The 25,565-nt window shown below is 44.4% G+C and overlaps 1 protein-coding gene across 3 annotated transcripts in view; it reads left to right on the top strand.

The window, feature by feature from the left end:
- The window catches only part of Dscam (DS cell adhesion molecule), a 655,493-nt gene that overhangs the window by 407,170 nt on the left and 222,758 nt on the right, over positions 1 to 25,565 (top strand). For all 3 annotated transcript variants that reach the window (XM_048803693.1, XM_048803694.1, XM_048803695.1), the window contains exon 9: positions 12,823 to 13,101. In XM_048803693.1, the coding sequence (XP_048659650.1) occupies positions 12,823 to 13,101 (279 nt within the window). The remainder of the gene's footprint in view (positions 1 to 12,822; positions 13,102 to 25,565) is intronic.

The following is a 25,565-nucleotide window of genomic DNA, read 5'->3' as shown; positions in this document are numbered from 1 at the left end:
GCCCCCGCCCCCTGCCCAGCTCTCTGACTCTGTACACGTGCCGCCGTGAAGAGCCTGTGACGTGGCATGAGGGGTGTTCACAGCCGTCCAGGACCCAGACAGAACAGACAGACCACAGATCCCACAGGACTTCCCTGTGATTGCATAACCGTGCTCCAGAGCCCCGTGCAGTGTGCCTGCCCACCAGCCACCACAGCCTCGCCCGTCAGTGACTGCCGTGGCCTGCCTTTCCAACACAGCACCCGAGTGCACAAAGTAGCCCTTCGCTTTCACTTGTTCTTCCACTGCAGCGGTTGGGTATCCCATGTCCAGTGTCCCCAGACTCCTCAGGTGTTTGAGCAGCCACCTGTGCCCCTTTTGCCCTTTCTGCCAAGTCTTGCCATGTCTTCCTGCTTCACCATGGTTCTTTAATATCAACATGGACCTCTCATTATGGAGAAAGGATCATGAACATCTTGGTCTCTTAACTTCTGTGGTTGTCTCCTCTGCATGCATGAGGACACGTTCCTGTCATTTTTCCTGTATTTTCTCCATATCTGCCTCTGCTGTCCATATTGACGTCTTCAATCCACATTGATGCTCATGGGCATAATGGAGGTGGGCATCCAATTTCCATTTCTCTATATGTTGGGTCATGTTTCTAAACACCACCTATTAAATAGCCCATGCTTTCCCCTCCTCTTTATATCCTAAGATACCATGATTGTTTTAGTCAGTTTTGCATTGTTATAACCCATATGCCCGACAAGAACAACTTAGAGGAGAAGAGTTTACTTGGGCTCACAGTTCCAGGTTCAGTCCATGGTTGACCAACTCCATTGACCTGGGCCCAAGGTGAGGCAAAACATCATGGCAGGAGAGCATGGCAGAGGAAAGCTAATGGTAGCCAGAAAGTGGAGAGAGAGATCTCTCCTCTCTGGGGACAAAATATAAACCCCAAAGATATACCCCCCAGTGACCTCCCTTGCCCAGCCACATCCTACCTGCCTATAGTCACCATTCAGTATACACTAGTCCTTTCAAATTACTAATCATAGAGTGGATTAATCCACTGATCAGGGTACAGCTCTCATAATCCAGTCACATCACCTCTGGACATTCCTGCATTGTTTACACAGAAGCTTCCAGGGACATCACATATCCAAATCATAGCAATGGTAGTGTTTTCAGAAACAATTTTAGTTCTATGAAATGTATTAACATTTTCTTTATGGATGGCTAATTTGGTTTTAAAAATAATGTTTGGTGTTCCTTATATGTGTTTGCATAAACTTGTTTATGTGCAGTGGATTAAATTTAATCATTATATTTTATCTCTTGCTTTGCTTATATTTTATTCCTTTATTTATTTTTGAAATTGGGTATTAAAATTGCCAAATATAATTTTTGATATTATATTATAACTGGTTATGCTACAATCTCTGGGTTTGGTTGGGTTTTTTTGTTTTTATTTTTGTTTGTGTCTTGAACTATCTGTTGGGTGATTGAAGGATCACTCTTCTTGCCTTTTCTCTCCCAGACTGCCTTGTAGATCTTTTTCCATTTCTTCATCTCCTGCATCTCTATAGTTTTTTGTTTATGATGTTATTTGAACCCAATTTTTAATACAGATTTTTGTGTGTATGTTTTTGATTCATGTTTGCACATGTTTATTTATCTTATATCAAGAATTTTTTAAACAAAATTATTACATACCTTTGATTTCTTTCTAATTTCCTGTTGGCTCTTTAGCTCTCTAGACTCTCTCAAGTACTGATAATGCAGCTTATAGTAAAGTTCTGTTCACAGCAGAAAGTTCTTTTTATAGCAGATTGTCATAAATATATGCCAGTTTATATTTATGCTCCTCCATTTTTGTTGTACAAATTATAGTAAAAATGTTGGTTAATTTATTCAAAGAAGATCTAAGCTTGGAAAAGAAATACCTTGGTTTTGCCCATCTAAATTTTTCAAGTTTGTCTATGTGGAAGATTTGACTCTAAACTTTACAATGATAAACTCAGAATGTGTCAGTCCTGAAAGCCATTTGTATGAGTTTTATGCAGAAACTGAAACTCAGAGTAATGTGGAGCCTTGTTCAGGGACACAGCTGACCTGCAAGAGTAGAGAGAAAGTCCATGTAATTGGCTTCGCCCAGATTTATGCTCATGAGGAACTGTGGGGGTGGAGAGTCCTGGAACAAATCTCTTCTTGATCTATTTTCAGGTATATGATATTGATCCTTCAGTGTATCACTAATGCAATGCCCTGAAATTTGTCAAAATAATTTAATTAACTTAGAGCTTTGTTGGAATATCATAATTACCTCATCTTTACTCTGACATATTTCAGCACTTTATTAAAAAAACAGCCACATGAAGTCAGTTATGATTCATTACCAAGCTTCTAGAGAGGGTTAACGTTTTCTGAGCCAAGGTCATGGAAAATGCTTCTCAAGTAAATTATCTGCTGTTTCTAAACAACCTTGCTGTGGGGTGAGTCTTGCTCATCCCTGCTGTTTGGCCCAGCTGCTGTCACCTCTGATTGGGGTCCCCTGCTTTGCTCACATCTGGAGTCCACGTACACACACCTGCAGCCTACAGCTGTCTGCACAAGCCTTTTCTCCCTGGATGTACAGGAGCTATTTAATTTTCTTGAAACTCAAAGAGTTTGAGTTTGAGTTTTCTCTCTGAAGCCATGGGGATTCGAAGGACCTTTCTTTCAACATTAGAGATGCAGGGGACTCTGGTCTATCAAAAAACAGCTGTTGCTTTACAAAGTCCTTTGAGCAAACACCGTGTCCATCAACCTCGCAGGGTGCCAGGAGAGTGACTTGCCACCCCACCCATTTCCACTGACACCAGCTGTTAACTATGATACCTCTCATGAATCCTGAGGTTGTCTCTCATTTTAAACTGGTAAAAAAAATGCTGTTTATTCAACGTAATCTGATTATGGCTGAGAAACACCTCCCATGAAAAATACTAGAGCATCTCAAGAATCACGCACCCCCTTGCTCCGCGCCTAGCATCAGTCTTCTGGCTGGCCTCAGGCGATCAATTCTATAGTAGTGCATCTAGAAAGTGCTAGAAGGAGATGCCATAATGCTTCTCAGAGTTCCCTTCCCATCCCTGAGACCCCAAGCAGTTTATCATTCCCCTCATTATGTCTAAATACATCCTGCCTGCCGAAGAAATCGACAGCTCCTGTTTCTTTTCATTGAAATTCTACAGTATGCATTAAAGATTTTTTTTAATTCCTAAAGCACTTTAGTTATTTTCTCACCATGGATTTACTTGCTTACTTTAAGCAATATTTTGGGGGAGAAAAATATTTTTCCTACCTTTTCCCTCAGATGTCATTTTTACAGCTCCGTGGTTTTCCAATCCGGCATCCAAACCAAGCATCGCATGGCAGGAGTCCCTTGTTGGAGAGTCACTGTGCAGACTTACTATTCTCATGCCCGATTTATTCCAAGTATTAGAGAGTAAGACAGCATTTCATTCTGGAAACTGGATGGATGTGGGGCAGCTGAAGACGTAGAAACGACGAAACACGGAATTTTCCTTTAGGGCAATGAGCAGCCATCTTAAAATCAAACCTTCAAACTCCTTTTGTTTTGCTTCTATCTTCTTTTTTCTGTTCTGTGTGAAGATAGAAAAATGCTATTCATCATGCAGAGAAGGGCATCAATGAAAGAAAATGCAGCTCACGAGACAGCCTCTTGGATCACAGTCCAGAAGGAACAGAGGCCATGGAGGGAAGGGGCCTATTCAGAGGCAATGTCACTCTCGGACCTGGCTTCGTTATCACTTGGGCATGAACTGTTTGCTTTCAATGAACTGTTGCAGGTTGAGTTCCCCAGGAAGCAGGGACTGAGATGGAGGGGGTTGATCAGGGAGGACCTTATGCTCAACACCTGTGGACAGGAGGACAGGAAGGACAGGGCTGGGATGCAGCCTGGTGACAGACTTACCCTGTGCCCCAGGGAGCTCAGGAAGGAGAATGACCCCACAGATTTCTCCAGAGTTGGGAAAAAATTGCCTCCTCCATGAATCACTCCAAAAAGGAGCCTTGGATGAAGTGGATCTCTGCCTCTGCAGCGGTCTGGGAAGTGGCTGGTGACCAAAGGTGACATCACCTCGAGCGCAGCACCACCTGTGCCTTGTTGGAGGGAACCTAGCCAGTGTGTGTGCAACTCCTACCACTTAGGGAGACGCCAGACCTCTGAAGTTATGCATCTTGAACACCTTTCCTTAAATTGCTCACACTTGCTGCAATGATATTAGTGCAGTATTTCAAATTAGAAATAAGATATCCCACAGTGTACGGCAGAGCATCCCTGGACTCAACCTGGTCATTGAAACCATTTCTAACACACAGTTCTCAGTTTTGTGCTTCCTGGAATGCCTTAAAACCTCGCTCAGGTAATATGTGTGCATCGACTGTTAACAAGGTCCAGGGATGTAGAGAGGGTGATGGCCTGCAGAGGTCAGGGAGCAGTGGGAGGACCTGCAGGCAGGTGGCCCTGGAGAAGGAGCATCGAAGAGTCAGGTGCAGAAAACTTGCCTGTGGGGAACTGGGGTCAGACAGGTGATGGATGCTTCATTCCAACCCATCCGCACAGAGAGAGGGTGGACATCCTGCCAGTTCAGGGCATGGAGGGATGGAAGTCTGAGGTCAAAAATGAGTGTCCAGGAGAAACCAAGTTGAGTCTTGAATAGTTCTGGAGCCTGCGAAGGTCTCCAAACACAGGGAACTACCGAGCTCAGGGTCCACGTGATGAGCTGAGAGGAGTGAAGCTGGGGTCAGGATGGGGCCTGCGGATGGACACTGCTGTTCACATCCAAGAGCCAGTGTGGCTAAAGAGGAGGCTCCTCCCCAGGGCCGGAGGTCAGAGTCTGCAGACAGGCATGAGACCTGGTGGGGCCGACCCCTCCCGCTTGGTCCTGCTGGAGGTGGCGTGATGCAAACAGAGGCGCCTGCTTACAGCAGTGCTCTAGGAAGTGAATCTGATGGAGGAATACAAGGGGTCTCAGTGCAGAGAGGGTGGGACATAAAAATACAAAGGAAGACCCTTAGGACATAATTGGAAAGGTTGTAATGAAAGGTGATGGTGGTGATGGCGGTACCCACACAGGCGTCTTGGGAATTGGGGCAGAGGAAAGAGCTGGGGAGGGGGAGAACTGGCAAAGAGCACCCCTTGACTATGCTCAGCTTCAGGAAAAGGGAATCGAAGGTGGATCTTAGATGAAGGAAAAGCATGACATGTTTGGTTTGGACTCGAGATGCCTCTGGGCATCAAGACAAGGATGTGAGGAGATGACTGAACTGGCCAGCTTTGAGCTTGAGGAGGGATTTGGTTGAAAACTTAGATCATGGGATCAATGACATACAGCTGACAGCTGGAGCCAGGGAGATGGCTGAGATGATCAGAAGAAGGAGGAAGCAAGGCCAGACCAGGACAGGGAACAAGGGGTCACTCAGGGCTGAGCACAGAGGCAGCCTTGGCCTGTGCACTGCTGGCCACTGACCGAAGGCTTTCAGTCTGTCCCCTAGTTCTCTGTGTGAGTCTTCAGGTGGATGAGGCATCCCCCTTCAAGGTCCCTTTGCCACAGAGATGAACACTTAGGGACTCTAAGCAGAACTCGTGTATGTTTAGACACTTAAATGCCCAAGCAATTAGAGGTGGTGCTGAAACTTATTACTCTTGAGAAAATATATTACTGTTTTATTTAACTTAGAAATAATGTCAGGTTCTACTTACCACACACACATATTGTTTAATTTGGTTCTAGTAATTGAAAAATTCAATACTGCTCTGGCCATATTGGAATAAAATTATTGAATAAAATAAAGACAATAATTCTATTCAGGAAAAACGACCTATATAAGGAAATAACACCAGAAAATAGATGAACTCATTATTAATAATTTCAACATAATATGTGAAAAGATGTATCATAGCAATGTCTATAGCAGAGATAACATCTAGGGACAGAAGGACAGCCTCACTGAGACTGCAGGGTGGCAGCACTCATCCTCAGTGACAATCCGGTCTCTCTGATTGTGTTAGGGTGGCTGTTACCAAAAGGGTAAAAGATAACAAGTACTGACGAGGATGTGGGTAACTGAATCCTGTACACAGCTAGTGGGAATGCAAATTGGCATAACCATTATGGAGAACAGCGTGGGAGTTTCCCAAGAAAATTAAAAAGAGAAGGATCACATGATCCAGCAACTCAGCTGGCTTATGTGCAAAGGAAATGAAATCCATGTGTCAGAGTGGCATCTGCACAGCCACGTTCCCAACAGCCAGGATGTGGAAACCACCTAAGGGTCCATCTCTCTCTCTCTCTCTCTCTCTCTCTCTCTCTCTCTCTCACACACACACACACACACACACACACACACACACACACGGAATCATCATTCAGCCTCTCCAAGTCCTGGTGGCTCAGTGACTCAGGAAATTCTAAAACCAGGGAAAATACAGATAAACTTCTGTTCCTGGGAACAGTTTTTTTTTTTTTAATAACTTAGAATGTGGCCAGTGCCAAATGATCTTTACAAACTTTGGCTTACCATTTTCACTTGTAACTTTTGCCTTAAAAGAGTCGTACTTCTCATTTGAGCAAGTCTCGAAAAATTCAGAAAACATGACTCTCTCTAAATACACCCTACTCCATTCAGCCACAGAAATTCAAATGCGTAATTTAATGTATGCCTAGAGAAAAACAGATACTTGGAACATTTTATTTTGTTTGGCATGATTTGGGATGTTGCAAGTATGCCCCAAATACCATTCTTTAAGGAAATCTTAGACCCTAGAAGTCATCCCCGCCTTGCTACAGGGACATTGTGTCTGCTTCCTGCCCTCCCCACCCACCAGACAGAGTGGGAGATCAGCCTGCGGGATCTCTCCTGCCACAGAATCTCTCTTCAGCAATGTCTGGCCATCATTTAATCAGTGCATACTGAACTTACAGCAGAAGGCCATGCTGATGTCCAGGTTGCTGCAAACAACCTGTTTCTTTTAGCACCTGTGGGCTCCGGCCACATCCTTACTTCTTCATCACATCCCCATGAACCTCGGCCTCAGGTCCTTCCTCCTAGAGCAGGGACAGCTCCAGGACCATCAGCCTAATTCATGATGAGCCAGAAGCAGTCTGGCCACTGTGGATCCAAAGTCACCGACCTCAGGGGCAATTCGTAGTTGGTATGCATGCATATCACCGTCACATAAGCAAGGCCAGGTGCTGATGCCATCTCCCCAGCCTGTAGCGCCAGGAGGAGGGTTGTCACTGTTATGTCCTGGAAATGTCAGCCTCGTTCTCCTGTTTAGGTCCTTCCTCACGTCTTCAGGGTGGCCTTCAGTGTAAAGGTAAAGGCATCCTCAAAATTAAGATGTGCACAGCATGGTTTTCTCTATTAGGTGCGGGAAATAAGAAGGATAAATTGAACCCATCTCCTGTCCCCCTGGGCTGCCCTACTTAAGGAAATGGTCATGCACATATGTCACTGTCCTCGTCGAAGTGTAAACATGATGTATTTCACAGCAAGGTTTTGAAAACAGACGCTTGGAATGAATGAAGGGAAAGTTTAGTTGTGTGATATGTCCGGAGTGGAGAAGTGTCCCCTACTGGGTTGGTTGTCTACAATTTGAAACCTCAAGCATGCTGTAGAGTAACAGAGTTGGACAATTAAGCAGTCTTCCAGGTGAACAGGCCAGGAGGTGATGCACAAGGTGGCCTTGGCCTCGTGGCATTGGAGCCACAGTTTGCACTTTCAGGGATAGTATACAGCTCTCTTCCTGGGCAGGTCCTGGGCAGGTCCTATGGGGATCGGGCATCTGAAGTGGGTGTGCCATTGGGACTGAACTCTGAGAAACAGGTCATGGGACTTGAGTTCCTGTAATGAACAGAAGCAGAAGAAACAATTTTGGAAAAATATAGGTTTCAAAGATGCAATACTTCAAGGAGCAATTGAGGTGTTAAAAAAAGAAATCTTACAAAAGAATGGGAGGAAGGTCTCATGAAGTAGAAGGGAGGTGGGTGAGACTGAGAAGATGAAAGATCTGTTGCCATGTCTGGACTGTGGCTCCAGGCGTAGCCTTCAGACAGTCTGAGAGCAGGGGCACTCATCCTGACCAGGAGCACTCATCCTGACACTGGGGACACTCATCCTGACCAGGAGCACTCATCCAGAGACCAGGAGCACTCATCCTGAGACCAGGGGCACTCATCCTGACAGTAGGAACACTTGTCCTGAGACCAGGGGCACTTGTCCTGAGAATTGTGTGGAGATTCACAGGACAACATCACCACTAGAGAGGAGGAGACAAAAGCTGGAGTAGAGGAATTATACATGACTGGGGAACAGAGCCTTGGGACCTCCCCACATCCATGTGTATATTTCATCCTCCCAGTGAGCCATGGGCCCTGGGACAAAAGGGGATGAGGAAGAGAAGGAAAGTCCCGAGCACCCCCTGTCCATCACCTGGGGCTCTGAGCCGGGAGTGTGACAGACAGCTGTCCACCAACACTCTCGGGCACTACACATGATTATCATCCCTACATGTGAAGAAATAAGATCAGAGAGTTTAATAAATGGAATCAAGACGCTTGGCTAGTTACTCAAGACCGAGGACACCTAGCCATAGTTTTGCAGCGTGTCATACACCTTTTACCTGGGGAAAAATTTTTGAAATATTTTCTCACCTTATGAAAAATAATATACAATTAGTTGTTGAGGAAAAAGACACAGATATGGAGCAGCCTGATTTAATGTTTGTGTGAAGAGCTTAGAAAGAATGAGTCCAAACTGGCATTGGGCAGTATTTGGTGGTTCTGAGCTGCTTCAGAGAAAGGATCTCCCATTACAAAATACACAAACCTGGAAAAAAGTGACATTTCGTGGATATGTACATACTACTTGTAGAAAGGTTATGTCAAAATGACACATGTCACACTCAGAATCTCTGCTCCTGTAGCATTACAAGGCTTCACCGATGGTGGGATTCAGGGAATTGCCTCATATAAGGGCCACAGTGAGCCACATAAAGTAACCAGGTTCTTCAAATGTGTGGCTCAGCTTTCCCTAAATCATGGAGTTCCTTAATTCCTTGGTTTTGTTTTGCCTCCAATTTATATCCCATGAATGCAAAACGTAATATTTTGGACCCTTTAGGAAACTTCCAACATTGTGTATAGCACCGGTGACTCAGCTGAAGCAAGATAGACAACATCATCGCAACGGAGAGATTAAATTTTCCTTGGAGACGATGAGCATCCTGATGTAATGCGGTGGGGGGCCACAGAGCAAAGCTGACCATGATGTTACTGTGGGAACATGGCGTCTCCCTCATACTCAATCCTTTGATCCTGCAACATAAATTTTCTTTTTTTATTTGTTCTTTATAGTTACACATGACAACAAGTATATTTGTCATATTTATACAAACATAACTAAGCTATGGAAACAACCTAGCTGCCCTTCAACAGATGAATGGGTAAAGAAAATGTGGCATATATACATGGTGGAATATTTCTCAGCCATATAAAAAGAATGACTTTATGACTTTTACCAGGAAACGGATAGATCTGGAGACTATTATGCTGAGTGAAATCATGCAACTTTTAATTCTAGCTATTTTAACAGGTTCTCATTTTTTGTGAATGTTTAAATTTTTTAAATATATCTTTTTTCTTTTCATATATTAACCGTCACCTACAATTCAAACTTAATTGTGTCTTATGACTTTTCATTAATTACCAAAAAATAAAAATAAAAATGCCAAAACTGTCAATCAGGCAGCGTGCTCCAGTACAGAGTGTTCCCCAATTTGCTTCCAACTGAACTGTGGTTCCCATCTGTTGTGCCTCTTCTGGTTCTCACCTGTGTGATCTTGCCCACGGTGGCCTCTGACTAAGCCCATGTCAGTGTGCCTGAAGTCTCTGCATCTACTCTAGACCAAGAAATTACATAATGGAGAGAGTCTTAATGGTTTAAAACAGGACATGGAAAGGGAATGGGGACATTTGGTGGGGAAAGGGGTGGTAGAGGGGCAGATGGGTCAGGGTGGTGGGGGATAGGACAAATGACACTATATGTGTGTATGAAAAAACACAAAGAGATGCACTTTGTATAATTAATATGTGCTAATAATTAAAGTGAAAATCAATTTTGAAAGAATGAGGAAAAAATGAGGTTCTCCAAGCGAGGCTCACCCTCTGGGGGGCAGGCAGGAGACCTGGAGCATCAGCTGGCTGACCCTCGTTTTCCGTGCTTTGGAGACTCACTTCCTGTTCTCAGCAGTGTTGCTTTAAGGCTAAGTTTCTGAAATTTACTTACGTAACAGTAATTATATTCCTTGTAACTTTTTTAACTTATTGTTTGGAATAATGGATAGCGTAGGGGTTAGTTTCGGGTTTGTTTTTAACACAGTTCCTCTGTAACTAATTGATTCTTCCCACTGTTCCTAGATCATTATGCGCCAGTCCCTCCTCCGTTGCACATCAGTCTCTGTTGTAGGGAACGTTCTTGAACTTAACGATCATGGACACTACATTTCCTACATTATCTGTTGTTACATAGGTGAAAAATGGCTCACCTCTCTTTCTTGATTTGGGGCATGGAAAGAGTCCCTCTGTGTTCCTTCTTCCTGTTGTAACTGAGGGAGAAATGGAGGCTTCCCCTCCAGCAGCCTCCCAGCTTGGGTGAAATGGAGGCTTCCCTGCCCAGTGGCCCTCCCACTGGGCGGTGTCCTCACCTAAAGGCTTGTGAGTAAGACCAATGCTGAGAATCGGCCTCAGACGCAGGAAGTCTGACACCCTCCTGCTGTCTCCCCAGAGCCGGGGCCACCCTCCTGGTTTCATGAACAAGGAAACAGGGTCGCAGGGAAGGGTAGAACACTACAATCAGTGGTGAAGCAGGACTCCAAACCATGCAGTCCTACCTAAGAAGAACGAGCCAGGCCAACGGGAAGGCCAGTGTGAGCACAACCAGGCTACTGCCCATAGAAACCAAAGAAGAAATGGGCTTTTTATGTAACAAAAAATGAAAGTGTATGAGTTGTTAGTAATTACTATAGACAGAGTAAACATTTCTACTACCTGGCACAAGATTTAAAGAAACAGGGCTGTGGGGAGAAACTGGCACACCGCACTGCCTGCTGTGTGCCCAGCACCCACCTGGACCTGAAGAACTGGGCGTGATTAGATTTCTCTGGGTTCCTATGTCTCCCCTGAGTTGGTAGCAGAAGATCTGTAATTGATTAATGAGCAAACTCTGCAGGCATTTTGCTGTTTAATAGCCTTGCTCTATATGGCAACTGGTTTATTTTAGGTTTTCGCATGCTTCTGAATCTTAGTTCATTCCCTTAGTCATTTCCAAACCCCTACATACACCATTTCTTTAAAAAATATGTTTGCAAAAAAACACAACAAAGAACCACAATGAAGGCACCAATTTCTGCCAAATAGGCATGTGTCGAGCCCTCATAGACCAGCCAACTAGTTCTCAGTCCAAGGACTAATTAACATCATTGAATCTCAGTTTCCTCATCTGCAAAATGAGTCTGTGAATGACCTCATACAGCTGAGAGTAGTAGCACATTAATATCTTGCCCATGGCTTGTCAATCAGTGGGGTTTGAACGTGGCTCCCTGGGCACTCTAACCAGTGATGCCATGTGCACCCTGTGAGGTCGTCTAGGAAGACTGACCCGCAGCAGAAGAGAAAAGCAGGAGTTTATTGGGGAAATTAAAGGCAAACAGAGCTTCCCGACAGAGTTTAGCTGAGTCTGTGGCTGGCTGGGCTGAAGGCTAGAACCTTATTTTCCTGATCAACCCAATGCTACAACCAGTCGACTTGCCCTGGACTCCTTTTTAAAATAAAATAAAATTGTAGTTGTAGATGGACACAATGCCTCTATTTTATTTATTTATTTATTTTTTATGTGGTACTGAGGATCAAACCCAGTGCCTCACACATCCTAGGCAAGTGCTCTGCTACTGAACTACAGCCCCAGCCCCTGGACCCATTTGTAATATAAGGTCACACACAGAATGCATAAAATGAAGGGGTGAGTCATGGCATGTGAGATTTCTGACCGGTGTCTGTAACTCACAGTTGCTGTCAGTTGGGCATAGAAAACAACTTCAGCAACAGAACAGAACTGTTTCTTCAGCAGGGTGTGCAGCGGGAAGGTGGGGGCAGTCACCATAATGCTACTAATGGCAGAGCAGGAAAGAAGTCTCACTTGCACTCACCATTTTTTGCAGGAGGAGGGTACTGGGAATTGTACTCAGGGGCACTCAACCACTGAGCCATATCCTCAGCCCGATTTTGGGTATTATTTAGAGACAGGGTCTCACTGAGCTGCTTAGCACCTTGCCATAACTGAGGCTGGCTTTGACCTCCGGATCCTCCTGCTTCAGCCTCCAGAGCCACTGGGATGATAGGTGTGAGCCACCACACCAGGCCTGCATCCATAATTTTTAAAAGCTTAGAGAAAAAAAAAAACCATACCCCTCTTTCACAGTATTTGCACTCCAGTGTTCTACCTGAAATATTTTATTTATAATTAGGTATTGTTATTAAATTAGGTAAATCATAGGTATTGGGTGCAAATCATGGTCTCCTTTTCATTTGGAATGATCTAAAACTCCAAACAAACGGAGCTTGGGTTCGGCTCCTGTGGAGTTGACCATTTCTGTGCTGTGTCACTGCTGGGTCACTCCTGCAGTGTCAGGCAGGGCGTTGACGGAGCAGAGAATGTGGGATAGAGACACTGCTCCTTTGTCTTCCTCTAGTATGTTTTTCTTTTTCCTTTTTCTTCCAGTTCCACCTTTTATCCAACCCTTTGAGTTTCCAAGATTCTCCATCGGGCAGCGGGTCTTCATCCCGTGTGTTGTGGTCTCAGGGGACCTACCCATCACCATCACCTGGCAGAAGGACGGCCGGCCCATCCCAGCCAGCCTGGGGGTGACCATCGACAACATCGACTTCACCAGCTCCCTGAGGATCTCCAACCTCTCCCTCCTGCACAATGGCAATTACACCTGCATAGCCCGGAACGAGGCGGCAGCTGTGGAGCACCAGAGCCAGCTGATTGTGAGAGGTAGGCAGAGGGGGTGCCCGGGGCCCAGGCAAGCAGGATGCAGGCGTGCTCTGAGAGGGTGGAGCCTGACATGTGTGAAAAGAACAAGAATTCATAGAAATACATTCTTCTTCCTTAAGAAACACAATATAAAAATCAACCAGGAATTCCCCCAACTTCCAAGTGATGGTTTCAGTTACTGCAAATCTGGTGCTACAGATAACGGCAGCTAACCAATATGTTCTTGGAAATGTGGGGGTCATGGGGTCGTAGGGTTTAATTCATGAAATAGGGCTCCCGCCTTATTTTTGAAAACCAAAGTCTGTTAGCCCTTTCCTTTATTTTATTCTAATAGTTTTTACTGTTTTAGATAAATAGCTTTTAAAAGTAAAACAGTTTTTCTAAAGAGCTGTAAAATAGTAGCTACAAATAATATCCATTTAATTTTAGAAATGTGGTTTCCTTGCCCCTCTCTTCTATTTGCCAGTAAGTCTATCATTATTTGGGGAAACTGTTGCAACATTTTTAAAATTATGCAGAATGTGGTTGTATTTATGGAAAAAATTAGAACAGCCTCCTGTAACTTGTAAAAAGCACTGGCAGTGGTCTTAATACATCTAAAATGTAAGCACGGGTTTTATTTCATCTTTCCTCAACACCAACATCTCATGAAGCATGTGCTGTGTCTGTAAATCAAGCTGCTGGTTTCTCGGTGCTTGTCGGGCCTGGGTGACCCTTCAGGAGCGCAGCGTCCATCCACATTGCAAGGGTGACTGGATGACGTTAGAGGCTTACATGGATGTTGACATCTGCATTTTAAAATTTCCCTTTGTGTGATTGGTTGGAGGTGAGGTCTGTTATGGTCAGGATCATCGAGAGTCCTGAGCACACTCTTCCCTGAGTGGTGTGCCCCGTCCTTCCTCGGTCCTCACCCTCATCCCTCCACGGCACTCCTTCCTGTCCGACTGGCAAGCCATGCCCTTCCCACCTCCTCCTGTGAAGAAACCAACATGGTATTCCCCAGAATTTCCAAGAGTGGAAGGGTAGACACTGATCTCCAGTTAGAGATGGGTTAAGGATACCCAAGGCACTCTTTCTTTCCACCTTCCACGTTTGCTTATGAGAACTGGGTGCTTGGTTTTTTCCTCCACTTTTTGAATATGAATACAAATGGGATCCAACGTCGTCTCTGTTTCCCACGCATTTTCTTAGGAGTAGGACTGACTCTGAACCGTTGTGAAGGGCAAAACAGCACATCAGCCTGTCTTCACTGTAATCTGCTCTGAAGGATCCAGGTCAGGGAACAAAAATGACAGATCAAAATGTACGGGACGTTCTTCGTATTGCTCTCCCTTGGAGGAAAGGCAGCCCGACATTTGGACCACAACAGTGGTCAGGTGGTCTGAACTGAGCCTTGCTATTTGGGAGAATGTCGCTGATCCCAGGCTCCTTGCAGTTGCTCTTCAGAATGAGCTTCTGTGAATGTACAGTGAAGGACCTGAGAGGAAGCATGCTCACAAACAGATCGGTGTCACTGGAGAAACCAGCAGGGACAAGCCACTGGGGGCGGTGGCTCTCAGCTGGACTGCACTGTGGGATCTCCTGGGAGAGTAAAGAAAACACAGATGCGTGTTCTCTGGTCCCCACTCAGACCAACTAAGTGACCATCTTTGGGAGTCTATCTCTCTCCCAGGTGTCTGGGAACTTATTCTTTTTATTTTATTTTTCCAGGTTGCCAATTTCCATGTTCATGACCCATTTGTGCCAGGGCAGTGGGGTAGGTTGTGGAAAGGCCGCAGAAAGTGCCTGGAGATGGCCTGGGGGGTGTAGGGTTTATTGGGGAAAGCTTACCAGGGGTCAGTGACTGCCCCAGGAGGAGCTCAGTGGGGACAGGTGACAGATCGCACCTCCCTGCTTCCCGGTGCTTCCACAGCAGGGCCTCCTCTCCCAGATGGCGTTTCTCCAATGTCGGTTGGTCTGACCAGTGGCACACATCCTGTCCACAGTGCTCTCAGTCCTGTGACCAGTCCAGCTCATGGGTTTTACATCTCAGGCTGCAGAAGCAGTGACATCGTCAACGTTAGCCTGCTTAGTTTGTTTGGATGACCAGCATCCCACGGAGCAGCTGTCCTGGTGTACAGACAAGAAAGTAGCTTTCTCACAAAGCTCCAGCTTGCCCTGGTGCCTGGCATGCATGAGAGAAAGCCACCGTCCTGAAGGTCATATGCTCCTGGACATTCTGGCCCAGGTTTGCTCTCATAGCTCCCTACACATGGCGAGGTGTTTAGAACAGGAAAGAAACATGCAGGTCTTGGTGTTTACTGTCCCCTTTCCCTTAGGATGATAGACCCATTAGTGATCCTCAAACTTCGCCACACATTGGAATTGGATGGGGAGCTCTAAAGAAGTCCTGATTTCCAAGCTGCAACCCACACTAATTAAATAACCATCTTTGGAAGTGGTGACCAGGTATCAATGATATGTAAAATCCCAGTTGATTTTGTCCCAATCTGAATATGCAGTTATCTTGGAAGTCCATCTTTTCCTACATACACAGAGAGGCCAGTGGTGACTCTAACTCTGGTGTGACATAGCCTGATTTATCTTTTTAATTATCACACTAGCAGCTGTGTGAAAAATGGCCTGGGCCAGAGGCAAGAAGAATAGTTAAGAGGCTATTTCAGCAGCACAGGCCAGAAGAAAGTGCCCGGGATGACGGCGGGAAGGAAAACAGTAATGAGAAGCCCCTGAGTTCACGATGTGTGGAGGTGACACAGGAAACGTGCTCGCAGAGTGAATGTTGCAGAGAGAGAAAGGGGCGTCCGCAGTGGAAGTGCACTGTCTGCCTCACAGCCAGGTGGGGAAGCCCCCTCCGCCACTGTGGGGAAGCCGCAGGGCAGAGCAGTTCTGACATGGGGAGAAGCCAGAGGGGCCAGGCCTGGCCGGCTCCAGAATTCAGAGCTCCAAATGGGGGTTGGAGGAATCAGCAAGAAACTGAGAAGGCAACGGAGGAAATCCAGGGAACTGGGGGCCCTGGGAGCCAAACAGGAGATACATCAAGAAAGAAGGATACTTGCTTGTATCCAATCCTGCAAAAAGTAGAAAAATAACAAAACCAAGAATGGGCGTTGGTTTGGGAGTTGGTTTGGGATGATGGATGCGGTCTGTGACCTTCAGGAGCAGCGTGGATGCAGGGAGCACCCAAGGGGAGGCGCTCAGGAAAAGAAAGGTGTCAGTATGGAGGGATACAAAACCATGCAAGTGTTTCTACACTTTCAGGGATTTTGCTATGACAGAAAGCCTAAAAATGGAGAAGTTGGACGTGGACGTGGGAGGGGGACACTGCCATGTTTAAGACTGGATATTCTACAGCTGCTTAGAGGCTTGTGGGAGAAAGCCAGAGGGGCAGGGGTCAGTTCCAGGGCAGGACAGGGGAGAGGACTGCAGGATCCTTGGTCAGTGGACTGGAGTCTGCACCAGTGGAGGGAGCCCACCATGGCGTGGTCTTCTATCCTGAACAACTATAAAATGGGACACAAATATATGAAGAAGGTTTTCTGGCAGTGCAGCAGGCAGCCCAGGCTGTGGTCCCTGGGAGGGAATTGAAGAGCTGAGCTCCTGGATTTTGCTTGGGTCATTTTCCAAAATGTGGCAGAGGGATGCAGAGCCCCCATAGACAACTGAGGACGTGCTCGGTAGGGAAAAGAGAAGTAGAAATTTAGAGCTCCTGAGGAGACTGGACGTCACGGGGAGGGTATTGGAGATTAGGGAGCTGTTCAGAGAAAGTCCTCTAGAAGTCTACACGGGGCCCCTTTACAGTATTAACTGAACGCCGTGTTCCACAGAGCAGGGTGACTCCCTGAAATCCAGCAGAGGTCACACAGTGTTTGGAAATGTTGGAATTCTGATTCCAGCTAGTCAGAACAGAGGACCCATGTGGAACTCAGTTGAAATCTCAGAAAGGCCACCCGCTAAGAGTAGGGCTAATCCACCTCTGGGATGAGGGCTACTGTAGGCCGGTCCTACAAAACCCAGAGAGATACTTAACAGGCGGGGAACTTCTCCTGAACCTTAATTGTCAGTAAGAACAATATTCAACAATCTAAAACAAAACCAAAACCAAACAAATGATCCAGACTGCCAAGAGCGTGGTATATCCACAAATGACCTGAATGTAACAAAATATTATTATCGAATCTGTAAGGAAGCAAGAAAATGTGAACATAAGCTGAAAACAATTAAAATAAGCATTCTAATAGATGCAGCAGATGTGGGAATTAGCAAGCAAAGTCTGAAAGCAGCTATCATAACTATTTTCCAGGATTCAGTGAGTGAAAAATTAGGGAATAGAAGGAGAGAAACAGGAAATACTTTTAAAAGGACCAAAAGAAATTCTAGATCTGAAAAATACAATACCTGAAGCTCTCTGGGTATACTTCATGGGAGGCTGAATGTGCAGCACAAGATTCCTGAATTTGAAAAGAGGGCAAAAGAAAATATCTACATTTCTGCACAAAGATATAAAAGACTGAGAAATGTTATACAATATTTTGGTGAATGGGGGACAATATCATATATATATATGAAATTAGAGTTTAAGAGGAAGGGCAGGGAAAATATATTTGAAAACCCTGTTGAAAAGCTTCCAAATGTGATGAAAACATACATGTACACATCACAAAGATTAATAAAACCCAAGAAGTAAAAGCACAGAGAAAGCTAGACCACGGCATATCGTAATCAAATTGTCAAAAACAAATGGTAAAGAAAAAATATTAAAAAGCACTCAGAGAAATTATATTCATCATATACAGGGGAATGAATTGAGAAAACTTCAGATAACTCGTCAGCAAAAATGCAAGCCAGGGGCAAATGGAACAGTGTCTTTAATGTCCTAAAAGGGCAGGGGCAGAAAACTTGTTAACAAACATTTTATAACTAGCAAAATGTATTCATATACACTTCAGAAATGAAGATGAAATGAAGACATTCAGACAAAAGTTGAGATAATTAATTGCTAACAAGTTTTGCCTATAATACATATTAAAGAATTTTTGTCAAATTAAAAGAAAATGATTTCAGAGGAAACTTTGATCTACATGAGGAAGGAAGTCCCCTGGGTATAACAGACTTGTTGCTGAATATAAAAGACCCTTTATTTGCATTTTATTTTCTTTTAAAGATATTTAGGGAGCTTGGCATTATGGCTCACAGTTCTAAGCCCAGTGACTTGGAGACTGAGGCAGGAGGATCAAAGTTCAGGGCCAGCGTGGGCAACTTAGTGAGACCCTCAGCAATTTAGTGAGACCTGTCTCAAAATAAAAATAAAATAAAAAGGGCTGGGTCCGTAGCTCAGTGTTGGAGAGCGCTTGCCTGATATGCACGTGGCCTTGGGCTCAATCCCTAGCACCACACACACACACACACACACACACACACACATATTTACATGTGTAAACAATAATAACAATTTATCATTTATCATGGGATTTATAACATTTAAAAATAAAATGTACAACAACAATGGAACAAAGGATGACAAGAAGAATATGGAGTTGTACTATTGTAAGGTTTCTTATAGATTATACATGAAGTGGAACAGTGTTTTCTGAACATAGACCTGGAGAGTTAATATGTAGAATGTAAACTCCAGAGAAATTAACTAAAAAAATGAAACAAAGGGTTACAATCATTATTCCACAGAAGAGATAAAACATATATAACTAACCAGAAATGAAGGTAGGAAAAGAGATGAAAAGTAACAAGGAGGACAGGAACAATGGATGAAAAGGTAGAGGGTAAACTTAAAATCATATTACTATTTAAGTGCAAGTGGACTAAATACACAAACTAAATTCACAGAGTGATTCAAAAAGTAAGATGCAAATACATGCTGCCTAATGCAAACATGGTTTAAATATAATGGCATAAATAGATTAAAAATGAAATGGTATGAAATTTAAATCATAAAAATGTTGATGAGATGTGTCAATATTAGGCAAAATACATCTAAGGACGGGGAATATTAGCATGAACAAATAGTGGCACTTATAAAGACACCTGGCCAATGCATTGAGAAGACATCTGTGTTAGTGTTCTGTCACTGTGATAGAGTACCAGAGAAGAATGAGGAACAGAATAGAGGTACAGAAATCTATTTGGCTCACAGTTTATGAGGTTTCAGTCTGTGGTCAGCGGTCTCCAATGTTTTGGGTTCTGTAGTGAGGGAGGACATCATGGTGGAAGGCAATGTAGAGCAAAGCTGCTTGCCTCATAGAGGCCAGGGACAAGAAAGAGAGAGGAAAATGCCCAGAGACAAAATATACTTTTCCGAAGCATGCCCTCAGTGACCCACTCCTTCCCCTAGGCCCACTTGAAGAGTTTCTACCACTCCCAGTAGCACTGGGGCCAAGCTGGGGTCAAGCCTGCAACACTTGAGCCTTTAGGAGACATTCTAGCCCCAAACCATAATATTCCACCCCTGCCCCCAGAGTCTCATGCACATGTCGGATGCATTTATTCCATCTTATAGAGTCCCCAAATCTTGACAGCTCTAGCATTGCTCAAAAGTCCAAGTCCAAAGTCTCCTCTGAGATTCAAAGCAAACTCTTAGCTGTAAATCCCTGAAAACTCAAAACCAAGTTACATGCTTTCAACATTCAGTGGTGAGACAGAGACAGGGCAAACATTCCATCCCCAGACGAAGGGATACATGCTAGAAAGGAAGGATGGGACAAGGACAAAACCCCAGTCTGGGAGGGTAAACATTTCCAGCACCTGGGGCAGGTGAGAGTTGGATGTAGATTCCAAACGTCTTGAGCAGCTTCACCCTCTGGCCTTGCTGGTTGTGCCTCCTCGGCTCTCTCTTGGCCTGGCTCTGCTCGTTTCCTGTGGCTTTCCTTGGCAGACATTCCATGTTCCTGGATCTCCAGTTTCCTGGGGTCTCCATTGTACTTTGATTTTACTCTCAGAGCTTCATGCATCATGCTCTCAGGGGCTGTCTTCAGGAATTCTTACCCTGTCTCATGACGACTAGCCTCCCAGACCTTCTTTTGAAATCTTGGTGGAAGCTACCATGACCCCACAATTCTTGAATTCTTCATTCCTGCAAAACCATCACCATGTGGACAGGCCTGCTTCTGACTGCAGTATTAGAGCCACGTCGTTTTGGACCATTATTACATTGGAATTTGGGCTCCTGAACAAAGGGAAGTGAATTCTGGGGAACCAGTTCTTAGGTGGCCCTATGTGAGCAGAGTGCCTTGGTGTTCCCTTCTTGAAACAAAGCTTTTCAAAGGAGTTTTATACCCTTGAGTCTGTGATGGGTGGGGTCTAGTCAAATACTGAATTGCCCTCAGGGCATTTTTAATACTTTTTCTGGTGCAAAGTACTTGGTTTATTTTTAATAGCATTAATCTCCTTAGCAATGCTACCCTTGGTCCTTCCTTACCATAACAGGCATGATACCAGTATGCAAATTTTTCAAATCTTTCTGCTCTACACTTTGCACTCAATTCTCACAGTAAATCTGACTAGGAACAGCCAGTAATACCCATGCCATTGCCTAAATTCAGTGCTGCCTTGAAATTTCCTCCTTTAGTTAATTAATTCATCACCTTCAAACTCAGCCTCTCATAAAGACCCAGGGAATGGTCAAAATTTGGACAAGTTATTTGCAATATTGTAAGATAAACTGGCTTCTACTTTAATTCCCAACAGAGTCCTCATTCTCATCTGAAACTTCATGAGTACAGTCATTATTGTCTGTATTCCTATAAGAATTATGGTCTTTTAAACTCACTCTAGAATTGTCCACTAAATTCTACTTTACAACATTCTGGAGGTTTTGTAGCCCACATCTCTAAACCTTTCCAAAATTCCCTCTGCAAACCATTTCCAAAGCCTTAAAAACCACATAATTAGGTGTGATCACAGCAAACACTCTGCTTCTTGGTACCAGTTTTCTGTGTTGGTCAGCTTTCGATGGCTTTGGAAGAATACTGGAGAAAAAAAATTAAAGGAGGAGATATTTCTTTTGGCTTACAGATTCAAAGTTTTCCGTCCATGGTTGCTAACTCCATGGTATCTGAGCCTGTGGTGAGACAGTACATCATGGTGGAAGGGTGTGGCAGAGAACAGCAGCTCGCCTCCTGGGAGCCAGGAAACAGAGAGCAGGAGGAAGAGTCCAGGGGCAAGGTGCAAACTTTAAGGCATTGACCCACGTTAGCCCCCCACTCCACTTCTAAAATTTCCAACATCTCCCAATAGTGCCACTAGCTGGGAACAAGCCTTTGACACATGAGACTTTGGGGAACATTCAGATACTAACAACATCAAAATCTGATATAGGGCAATTCAAAATGCATGATGAGAACTCTAATGGAACTGAAGAGACAAAGTAGTCAGTGATACGGAGAAAGCTCAACACGCCTTTCTCAGTAATTGGAAGAAAATCAAATAACATAATTGATAGTTATAGAATATTTTACCCAACAATTATGCAATACACATTTTGAACTGAGCAATAAGAATAATTTGTGGTATTTGAAACTATAAGTTGCTTGTTACTTATTATAGCATTCACAGTAAACATAGATACAAATATCACTATGACCCCTAAAAACACTAGTTAAAAAGATAACAACAAACTATTATAGATAAGGCCTAGATATCAATTCCCAGCACTGCAGATATGTGTGTGTGTGTATGTGTGTGTGTGTCTGTGTGTATAATACACATATAGTAGACATCTTAATATTGTGCCTTTCTTTATATGTATTCTGTGTATACACACAGACACACATATATATGCTATTATTGACAATTTTATGTCACAGTATTTGAAAAGTTAGATCAAATGTTCAATGATTTGAAAGAAATGACCAAATTGACACAAGATAAAAGGGAAACATGAATGGCATACATCTATCATAGGAACTGAGCTTTTTATCAAAAAGTTTCCAAAGTAATTGTAGGCCCAGAGTCTTTGTTTGTAAATTATGATAAACATTTAAGAGAAAGATAATAACATACTTCAAAAATTCTCTTACATAATAAAGGAGAAAGAAGAAGTTCCCCAGTTGGTTTATGATATAGTATATTCTAAAATAATAATTTGATAAAGATATTACACAGAGACAAATGTGAACTATTATTTCTCATGAGTATAAATGCAAAACTATTTAACAAAATATCAGTATATTGAATTAGCAGTAAGCAAAATGAATAACATATCAGGGGGAGGTAGTCTTTCTCACAGGAAAGGAATAATTCATTATTCAACATCCATTCCTGATTTTAAAAACTGTCTCACAAACAAGTCATAGCACCAGATACTGGAAGGCACCTGTGACAAATGGCTAGCATTTAGTGCTCTTTAGCCCTGTGATTGGGAATAAGTGTGGAGGACTTTGCCTTCACACTTCTACTGTTATCCTAGAGGTCATACCCTTTGCACTTAAGCAAGAAAAATAAATGTAATTTATAATATTTGTAAAGAAAGGCACAAAAATGACCTGGTAAGGGTGAGGAGAGAGAAAATATTAAGATGTCTACTATATGTGTATTATATAACAATAAGCAACTGTAGCAAGTCCACAGGAAAAGTCAATACCCCAAATCAACTATGGCTCCATAGACTAGTGAAAACAATTGGGAAATGAAAATATACTCTTCCAAATATCAAATATTTAGGGATTTATTTAGCATAAGATACAGTAAAGACTGCTGGAGTAATAGAAAACCCCTAATCAGGAGCCCAGCAATCTTTGTTATAGGAATTACAAAAACTTTTTCTAAAACTTATTCAGAAATTAAAAGTACCTAGAATAACGAAGTTATTTTTAGAGAAAGAGCAGATATGAAGGAGTTAAGCTCTCTGATGTGACCACAGGGGCTCATGTCCACAGTAGTACCATTCTGACTTCAGAATCCAGTCACCTTTAAATAACTCTAAGTAAGGTCAAAGCCACTTTCCTGAGCCCCCTCTTCATTTGGGTGAGCAAGATGTGGCTAAAATGAGGGAACTGGCTAAGGACTTCTGCATACTCCTGACTCTCCAGTGAAGCATTCACTCTTTTAAAGTCTTCATCTGTAATAATCCTTATTTTGTTTTCTCAAAAACTTCACTGTGATTTTCTTATGTTTTACTTGCTAAGGGAAAAAAAGGGAAAAAAAATTCTGAACTGTAACTCTTCAAAACATCGACGGGAAGTTAGAAATATATTCTCCTGTACTTTAAATTACTACATTTCCTGTTCTTTATTCCTCTGTCTACCCCTTATTTCATCACTAAGCAACAAGGCACTCAGCACATCCTCCTAACTGCCAGGCCCTGGGACAATCACTGAGATGATGAAAGTACCTTTGCTCTCATCAAGGGCTCCCAATCCACAGCAAGAGAGACAGGTGACAGATCACACAGGGCTGTAATAAGCTTCAGGGCCCGACAAAGGGAAGAGAGTAGCCTTCCTTAGGCTGGGGATGTATGAAGTGGGTTCCTGGAGGTGGGGGACAGGGCGTGCTGAAGGGTTAGGCAGTAAAGCAACTGAGAGAGAGGACTGGGAGGAGAGGAAGCATCCGGAAGGTCGGCTGCAGGGCCAGTCAACCTGGGAGAGGAGAAGGCACTCCTTTACCTGTGTGTGTGATGGTGTGGTTCTGTGCAGAAGGTCTACCCTGCAGACTAACTCTGCTTCACATGACCAAGGTCTGTGTCCTAAGAGAGAGGTCCATAGGTCATGGGCCTCTGTTAGGGGATTTTAACAGAAAAACTCTGTGGTCCCTAGCACGGTGAGTCACACACCGAGGCAAAGTGAGACCCAGGATCAGCATGGGGGCTCTCCAGGTCACGTGAGGAGTGGTGAGGCCAGAACTGAGCTGCAGCTGAGGCTGTAACTTCAGGAAGGACAGGAGGGGAACGGTTTGCAAGATTCTTTTGTGCATTTGATGACCAGCTGACCAATGGATGCACTTGATGATGAACCTGTCTGAGCTGCTGGGCCAGGCCTGTGGTGGCAGGGGGAGGGTTGCTTCAAAGCATGGATGTCCTCCTGGTCCCCCACACCCTTTGCCTTGGTTCACAATAATTGGGACAGGGAGCTTTTGTCCCTCTGGTTAGCTCCTGTTGTGGGTGACAGCTCCCTTTACAACTGTAGCCAGCCGCAGCCCAGGCAGAATTTCGACTTTGGATGTCCAAGTTGTTGATTTTTATCAGTGCTTTAGCAGGGCGTAGACAGATCAGGAAGAGTCATTAGGTAAATTAAGACTCTCTCTGATTCCAGGAAGAGCGCTGAGGGGAACTGAGCCCTTACCCTTGAAACAATCTCTCGTTTCATTCATGAAAAAAAACACACAGAGATGGTTGAGGAACCACAATCCACATGAAGTAACAGAAATTTAGCAAAGACCTCCAAGGGGTTGTACTTTAACCTTTAACTGGAATAAAGAAATGTTTCTGCCTTAGATGCTTTAAAGTTTGGGGGCTGAGCTTTAGCTTGGAGGACGTGGAAACAGGATGAGAAGCTGGGGTCCTTGAAATGGCCTGTCACAGTGAGGGTGGCCGGGAGTCTCAAAGCGACAGGCTGTTAATTACAAGGCAAAATGAACCCTGATAAGGGAGACATCAGTGTCACAGAGCGCCTGGTGGGGGCCCTGATGTGCCCGCAGGGAGAGGAGGCCACACAGAGGCAACGGGAGGCCTTTCCACCAGAGGACCGGGTCCAATTGCTGCTTCTTCGTTTCCCATCTGACTTTGGGAACTCCACTTACTTTCCAGAGCCTCAGTCTCCTTGTCTGTAAAATACGGACGGTGAGAGGATAACTCCTACAGTTGTCAAGGCCGCAGCACCAGGCTCACGGCAGAACCCTCTCGTTGCTCTCCGTTTAATCAATGAGGGAAGGGAGGTCAGAAGCCCTTGGCCTCTTGACTGAGGTCACGGAGCACCAACAAAGACTTAGAGGCTGCGCCCAGCTCAGAGGCAGCTCCTTTACCCCTTGCCGTGGAGAAGTACTTGCCTGATGTAGGACTGATGGGGACCACAGAGACCCCCAGACCAGGCGACTTGAATAGGGGGAGACTGTTTTGGAAGCAGCACACTGTGGCTGGTGGGCGAGAGGACCGAGGGCAGGCCCACCCCGTACACCTCCCTCCCTCCGTCCCTCTTTCCCTCCCTCCTTCCTTCATCCTTATCGAGATGTGGACACATGTTAGCTGGTGACCTTGTGTTAATCCCTTCACCATCTCCTCATGTCCATTTTCTTCATCATAAAATGAGATGATACCTAACGGGGCAGCGAGAGGTGAGATGCCACCAACATGTAGTTCTCGCAGTGCCTGCTACAAAGCGGGCGCTTGGCGGTAACTCCCTCCCCGCTCCTCCCTCTGCCTCTTCTTCTCTTCCAGTCACGTCCCCATGGCTTTGGAACGTGACGGAGGGGACGGCACACGGACAGGCCATGGAGGAGCCCAAGTTGAGGTGATGGAGCAG

The sequence above is a fragment of the Marmota marmota genome, unplaced genomic scaffold (assembly GCF_001458135.2).
Source record: "Marmota marmota marmota unplaced genomic scaffold, marMar, whole genome shotgun sequence".
Classification (NCBI taxonomy): Eukaryota; Metazoa; Chordata; class Mammalia; order Rodentia; family Sciuridae; genus Marmota; species Marmota marmota.
Note: the sequence above shows the minus strand (reverse complement) of the source record. Positions and strands in the feature narration are given on the sequence as shown.